The 8,114-nt window shown below is 46.0% G+C and overlaps 1 protein-coding gene across 1 annotated transcript; it reads left to right on the forward strand.

Annotated features, from left to right (window-relative positions):
* The first annotated feature begins 4,487 nt into the window (after nucleotides 1–4,487).
* LOC127305439 (NAC domain-containing protein 21/22) lies at nucleotides 4,488–6,860 on the forward strand. Its single transcript, XM_051335858.1, has 3 exons — nucleotides 4,488–5,312; nucleotides 5,540–5,823; nucleotides 5,965–6,860. Exons 1-3 carry the CDS (start codon nucleotides 5,132–5,134, stop codon nucleotides 6,376–6,378), a joined length of 879 nt encoding a protein of 292 aa, XP_051191818.1. The 5' UTR covers nucleotides 4,488–5,131; the 3' UTR covers nucleotides 6,379–6,860.
* Nucleotides 6,861–8,114: the final 1,254 nt, after the last annotated feature.

Consider the following 8,114-nt stretch of genomic DNA (forward strand, 5'->3'; position numbering starts at 1 on the left):
AAATTTATGTTCATAGAGTTTATTTTATAATTATTGTTTTTCTTGAGTATATTATTGCAACTTTTACTTACTTTTGGCTTGTTTTCATGCTAATACATCCTCCCCGTGAGAAAAAAACCTTCACGTTGTCAGAAAAAACCGTTTTAGAGGGTCAAGGGAATACATATAGATGGAATTGGCACGTATGCAATTGAGGAGCAAGCTTACAATTTGATGATAGTTAAGTGTGTAAAAGGAACTAAATATCAGTAGAACTATTGCAGTATGGAAAAACCCTTGAAAGGTGAAATGCTATTGTTCATCATTTAAAAATATATTTATGAGTATATTATCATACGGAAAACTTGTAATATGAAATGATACTCTATTATAGTACCAAACTTGTAAATGAAATGATGGCGTATTTTCACTTGAAATCTTCATCATATTTTTATGTCAACATTATAATCGTTGAAGCCCTTGTTGGCATGTTGCGTGTGTCTCCTTTTTTTCAGGCACCGCCCATCATGCATGGTAAGAGGAGTTCTAGCTACCAACTTCGGCTGGACCATATATACAGTGTTAGAGGCGACCCAACCCAATACCTTTCTGTAACGTGACGCCGCCCATGACTGGTGCTTCGGTAGCCATATATAGCGGGAGCATGCTTCCAAGAAAAGAGTGAGAGTATTATTAGCTGCCGCGGACATGCAGCGCGACGTGGCCACGGAGACGCAATACTGTTCATGGGTCAGATGCTGCATTCCTCGGAGCGATAATTCCTGCCCCTGCTACAGTCTCATTAACTTGGTCGTTTCTGCCTAGCATAGTAGCATGCCATGCCAGCTGCAACTCGATTTATTAAGTAGTTCTTAAAGCAATTTACGAGTAATATAATACTACTCAATTTATTGTGATGTTCTTCGGGTAGAATCCACGAGAATCAGTCTAAAGCTGTGTGCATAGTATTGTGTGATGTTCTTCTTCGATCTTACTTTTCTCGCTGCACTTTTCTGCAACTTCACTGCAGAGACCAGAAGGGAAAAAGGCAAAAGCTCCCGGATCTAGCTATGAATCGAATTAGAGCAAGTATAATAAGACTGACTCAGCAGGCTATAAGAATTAAAATAGTGTTATTTTTCTTAGGTGGATGAGAGAGAAGTGGAGAAAGAAGAGATATGGGCTCTCATACAAGCTCTTGCACGTGCTCCTAGGCAGTTTATGAGTATGTGTGGTGGACCTTTTACACATAAAATTATCAATCCTTAAATCTAAATATTGTACAAGTTAGCTAATCTGACTATAGCTGGCTATAAGGCTAGCACCTGGCTGCACTATTGAAATTGCTCTTACCATATGACCATACATGCATGCCCGAGCTGGTGTTATTCTCTTCCATCTGAGCCATTTAATTGATCGCGAGATTAGGCCTATCGACGACACATATAGGAATGTATCGAGCTGGCTTGCGCACGCCGCCTTCTTCTCGGTCTAGCGGAGACTGAGACGGAGAGGCTATGTGGGCAACGCAGCCCACACATATCGTCACGAAAAACACACTTTGTGTCGCCTGTCCGTCGATCAAATCAATCAATCAGTAAATCAATCAATGCGAAATGAGTATTGAAGCTTCCCATGATTATGAACTCCCGGCCACGTTTTCTTACATCCGGATCCATCGCGTCGCATTGGTTTCAGTTCGGTCGGTTCGTTTGCTTAGAGCATTTTCAGTCACATTTTCCAAACGTGTTCCAAAGGGATTTGGGGTACATATGATGTTTGATTGCTTCCAGCCGCGTGTCCTAAAGTTCTTTTCGGTTCGACCTGGTTCAGTACGGCGTCTGGCGTTTCGAGGCCATCTCTGCTACACACCACGGAACGCTGACAACCACAGCTGACACCGTCAATCAAATTGTCAGCCACTCCGACGGAATATTTCGCCTGCGTTGGACTCCGCCGCAAGGTCCGACTTCCTCGCCGCCCATTCGCCGCCGGTGGTTTACCAACTCAGGCTAGAACGCGGCGTCCATTCCACCATCCACCACACACAGAAGGTGTTCGTCCATTTGTCTGGTAGGCGCCCACCCTTGCATCGATCGATGGATGCGTCTTTTTATTATCTTATTGAAGTTTAAGTTTTACAAAAAAATACAACATGTGTTGGACACTTGGATAAATAAATGAACCATCTAAAACAAAGAGAAAACATGAGGTGACTCTGCACTAACATGTTATTCTAAAATGAAATGCCAGCTGCATGGACTATATAAATCATGTGCAGAAAAAAGACCCCTCAGGCCGCACCCCAGCGCGGCTCCAGGGACGACCCCCCCATTGCGCCACCAACAACCCCCCGCCCCGACCCTCCTTGCCGCCACTGCCACTGTCCCTGGCCGCGGTGGTGGCGGGTCCAGCCACCAAATGGTGGTCTAGGGTCGGTGGTCGCCATGGACGGCTGCACGGGCTGCTGGGGCGGCGGCGGGAGAAGCGTCCGTGGCGAGGCGATCTGTGCGGAGCCTGGGTTGGGGTGGCGGTAGTGGTTGCCACCGGCGGCGCGCTGTGTCGGCGGCGGAGGTGCAGGGGATGGGCCGGTTGGGCAAAACCAAGATCGGTTCAACCCTTGTCCTCTCCGTGGTTTTGGCTGTCGACGGTGGAGGGCCGGCTGCTGGACTGCAGGGCGCTGTTGGTGAGGTCTTCTTCGCCTAGTGTCTGCGGCTTTGCCTCGGCTGTCCCAGGATGGTCGGCGCCATTGGGGTCCGATCTGAATAAAGGCGGCGGTACTCAGATTCTTCTCACACCAAGTTGAAGATCTGTTGGAGGCTTGTTCCCACTAGTCTGGATGGATTGTCATTTTTCGGAAGGCCCTGCCGGTGAAATCCATTAGGCGGTTAATGCCTGATGATTGCCGTGCCCACCCATTGCCTGAAGATTCCGGTGGTTTTGGTCGTGCGCACCCATGTTTTTTTATCTAGCCGTTTGGTTATAGAGGGAGCGCTTCGAAGCTCTGCTGGCTATTACTATCATGGAGCTCGTTTTCCTTCCATGGTGCTAGCGGAGAAGGTCATGAAGCCGAGATCAGTGGAATAGCAATGGTGTTCGGATCTTGGTTGTGAAGTGGAATTGGCTTGTTGCTTCGTGACTTGAAATAACGATTGGTATGTGCGGGCCACTGCACAAGAGAAGTTCAGAGTCTTATATTTTAGGATCAAAATCCAAGGTCTGGGCTTAATTAGTTGTGCATGACAATGTTCTTGTTGAAGCCATTGTTTTGAGAGTGAGGACTTTCTTCATAGTGAAAACCTAAGATCGATGATCGGGCGACGGTAGCGGTTGTGCACTATTTCCTTCTTGGAGGCGTCGCTTATGAAGAAGCCGATCTTGTAGTGTTGTCTTGGTGGTGTCAGTGTTTCTGTTTCAAGTTATGGATCTCTGTAGCGAGACATTTTTTTAAATATAATTCTTCTCTTTTTTTGGCTGTGTGAATCCGTTATGCCATTAAAGCATGATGTTGTTGCAGAGGCTAGGTGTAATTGGTATCTCCAAGATATTAATATATGTTTTTTTATCGAAAAAATAAATCATGTGCAATCTTCTCTAACTGGTTACACCCAATAGCCAAATACATTTGTAGGAAGAACCACACACGGTTTCAATGCGTAACTAGAGCCCTGATTGGTTGGTTGCAAGATGTTTATCGCATCCACTCAGCTAGAAACCCGAAGTTTTGTAGGCTGCAAAGGAAAAGATTCCCTGCACAACACGTTTCTTAAAGCAGCCCGGATGCAAGTAAAAGCTAGCCCATCAGACATGCTCGATTCCATCGTTCCTTTGTGTGCAAGCTCGGGTGAGCGAAACAGTGATCCCTTCTTGGCTCCAACCATATATATGAGCATATTAGGTAACCTTGTGTCTAATCTAGATAATTTTAATCCTCCTCCAATCTACAAAATGGTTCTTTGTTTCGACGTAAGCTCTACACGAAAAAGATGTGTCTTGCCGTTGCAAATCCATTCACGTGACAAGTTCTTAATTCCGCCGAGCCTTTGAATGTCTATTTGTGTTCTCTTTGAAGATGTTTTGGACAATTTTTGTCAAATTCATCACGTATATTCGGTAATTTGAAATTTCCTTTAAGGAGTAGCTTCATCTCACCGTTGCACACAACTTTCGTGTTTGTGCTTTTCCATTTTTACATTGGGAAACGAGTACATCTATATCTCCCTAGTACACTGTATGAAGTTGTAGATCTAGTTATCTACGAATGTGAAAATCGAACACGGAAGTTGTATGAAATGGTGAGATAAAGCTACATCTCGAAGAAAATTTAAATGGTCGACTCTGTGCGATAAATTTGATAAAAGTTGACCCGGTGCATTGCACTTCTGTTGGGTTGAGCTTCCTTTCCGGCCTCGATCTCCTCCTTCCCCACTATCTTCTCCTCTTCTATCTACCTAGCTATATAGGCAATAGTCCACCGTCATCTCCCGAGTTCAGCATTGGAGCGAAGATAGCCGCCCACAGGTTCTTGTCTCCATCTCTCTCCCCTCCACGTCCAGCGCGCGCTCCCGGCCTGCCTCCGCTCCCCTCTGCTCCGGTGATGGGACAGCAGCAGAGGCAGGGGAGCATACCAGTGCGAGTTAATACGCCATTGCTCCAGCCGTATCCTCGTCAGCTTCTCAGGCCGATGCAGAGGTTGATAGAGATTGCAACGTCGTGCTAGCTAGCTATAGCTTCTCAGGCTCACTTCCTCCTCTACCACCCCGGAGACTCCCGGCCTGGTTGCTTGCTCCCCTACGATTCTTCTTATTAGCTTCATACAATTAAGATTAATCCTCCGGGTTCCGGCAGAGCCAAGCTATATATTTCCTTTCTGCTCACCTCCCAACCTCATACCATATCAATAACCTCTCAAGCTACATCAGCGTAGATATAGATTTGCCCTGCCAAATTCTTGCTCCCTAGCTATCTACCTTCATCTCCCTCGATCGTCTTCTCCTCTTGATCTCTGCAGCTATCTATCTAGCTTGGTCTAGGTGCTGTGTTCATTTCGTATAGGCATCGGAATATCTCTCACCCATACACATCTCTCACTACAAACTAGAGGTTGCAGAGAGTGGAGGAGGAGGTTTTAGGGACAGATACATAAGAGCATATGGGGCTGAGGGACATCGAGACGAGGCTGCCGCCAGGGTTCCGGTTCTACCCGAGTGACGAGGAGCTGGTGTGCCACTACCTGCACAACAAGGTGACCAGCCGCCGCTTCGCCGGCGCCTCCCCCGCTGGGACCATGATCGAGGTGGATCTGCACGTCCACGAGCCATGGGAGCTACCAGGTCTGTTAATTGGCAAATTAGCACCACTGTTAGCCGGCCAGGTGTTGCGAAAACATTTACAATCATCGAACCGTAACTATCCCCCACTATTTTGAAATTCCGTACTCATATTTTCCTAATTAAAATGGACAATTGCATGCTTTGTTTTTAAGAACAACTTTTTCATACACACTTCGAGAATCCTCGGTTGACCTCCATTCAAGTTTCACTATCTGATCACTATGCAGATGTGGCGAAGCTGAGCACGAACGAGTGGTACTTCTTCAGCTTCCGCGACCGCAAGTACGCGACGGGGCTGCGAAAGAACCGGGCCACCAAGTCTGGCTACTGGAAGGCCACCGGAAAGGACCGCGTCATCCGCAATCATAGGTCGTCATCATCGTCCAGCCGCGCCGCCATCGCGGGCATGCGGAAGACACTTGTCTTCCACCATGGCCGAGCCCCCAACGGCACTAAGTCCAGCTGGGTCATGCACGAGTTCCGCATCGAGAACCCCCACTCCCCTCCCAAGGTAGTCTTACTTAATTGCCAATTGCTACTACAAGAAATATCATGCAACTAATTAAACGTTATCTGCATCTGATCTCACTTGAGTCTCAAATAAATCTGCAATGTTAACATGGATTGTCTTATCTGAATTTTATTTGTGCAGGAAGATTGGGTGCTGTGCAGAGTTGTCCACAAGAATAAAACAGACACCGATTCAGCCATGGAAAGCGAGCAGGAGGTCATCCGCGACGCTGCCGTGAAGGGATACAACTACGCCAGCTCCTCCATGTGCCACCATAATCCGGATTACCACTCTCCTCCGGTGCCGTTCCCCTCCCTTGTCAGCCACCATTACGAGCTACCGTCGTCTTCCCACGACCTACAATGCCTGAGCATCGACGCCTTCTCCAGCATGCCGCCGCTGCTGAACTATGATAGTATCCTAGACTTCAGTCAGCACCTCAGCGACAGCCTATGGGTGGCAGGTTCGAGAATTGATGGCGGGGACAAGTGCGACGAGGTGCTGAGGGACCTAGGGCTGAAGGAGGAGCACTACAACTACGACAACTTGTTGTAGATGTATCATGCCATGAGATGTATATGTTATTCCTACTGCTCGATCATACGGTAGATTCTCCTCAGCGAGGCGTTTCTAAGTTGGGTGGGAGGAATGAGGTGTGCTTCCGTGTCCTCCCTCCCCCTCTCAATCACTAAAGTTGAAGGGATAAGTTATCCCATGAAAGGGTATCGGGAGATCCTAGCCATCCACATGGGGCTAAAGTTTGAAAAGGGGGGAAGACACTGAAGCAAAAGCCCTGATTTGTAGCCAATATGGAGTGCGGTGTCCTCGGCCTTCTGGTGACACTGTTTTAGGAGTTGACAGTGATGTAGTAGAATATGATGTACTTAGTTCAGTTTGAGATCGGTTCCTTTCATGCTAGGATGCTAGTAAAAACCAAGTCTAGTGGTTGTTGTTGGAATTTGATATATGTATATAGTGCACCACATACTACAGCTAAAAGAGATATTTTTAATTGAGCTAGTTCATATTTTTAGGTATATATAGTTCATTTTGTATTGTTGTATGTGGAGAATTTAGTCAATTATTCGCTGCGTTCTAAATTAGTTGTTGCAATAAATTAGCGACAACTAATATAAAAGAGAGGGAGTATATACTAAAAGATGGATACCAGGGTTAGATAACAATCCATGTTATCATGTAACTTTTTGAATTTGCTTTTTTAAACAGGGACGGTCCATACACACCCCTATATATAAGATGTACATACATGCACCAAGATCCTTGTTGGCTCACCATTCTCACTTTATAACAAAATCTATTATTTATTTTCTCAAATAAAATAAAATATGTAATAGAAACTTTGTAGGTTCCAGAGTTGAAAAATATACAAGGCAGTCTCTCTTTTTGGGAAGTTAGAACTGTGGCATAACCCCAGATTGGATATGACTAGAGTGATGGTGAAAGTCCTTATCAAATCCCTGCGTTTGGTGCCTTTTAGTTTGGTGGTTACCCGTGCTGCAAACTTGTTTGGTGCGCTTGGTAGATCCTGGTCCGTGCCCGTCAATGTGCTACATGGAAGAACTGTTAACCCACAGGTGGTTGGCAATGAAGATCTGGTGCCTCCCATGAATGCATCCTCACACCCTGATGGCGTGTAGAGCACACGTCCGTTGGGAACCCCAAGAGGAAGGTATGATGCGTACAGTAGCAAGTTTTCCCTCAGAAAGAAACCAAGGTTTATCGAACCAGAAGGAGCCAAGAAGCATGTTGAAGGTTGATGGCGGCGGGATGTAGTGCGGCGCAACACCAGGGATTCCGGCGCCAACGTGGAACCTGCACAACACAACCAAAGTACTTTGCCCCAACGAAACAGTGAGGTTGTCAATCTCACCGGTTTGCTGTAACAAAGGATTAGATGTATAGTGTGGATGATGATTGTTTGCAGAAAACAGTAAAACAAGTATTGCAGTAGATTGTATTCGATGTAAAAGAATGGACCGGGGTCCACAGTTCACTAGAGGTGTCTCTCCCATAAGATAAATAGCATGTTGGGTGAACAAATTACAGTCGGGCAATTGACAAATAGAGAGGGCATGACAATGCACATACATGATACGATGAGTATTGTGAGATTTAATTGGGCATTACGACAAAGTACATAGACCGCTATCCAGCATGCATCTATGCCTAAAAAGTCCACCTTCAGGTTATCATCCGAACCCCTTCCAGTATTAAGTTGCAAACAACAAACAATTGCATTAAGTATGGTGCGTAATGTAATCAATAACTAC

The sequence above is a fragment of the Lolium perenne genome, chromosome 6, assembly GCF_019359855.2.
Source record: "Lolium perenne isolate Kyuss_39 chromosome 6, Kyuss_2.0, whole genome shotgun sequence".
In the NCBI taxonomy this organism is placed as follows: domain Eukaryota; kingdom Viridiplantae; phylum Streptophyta; class Magnoliopsida; order Poales; family Poaceae; genus Lolium; species Lolium perenne.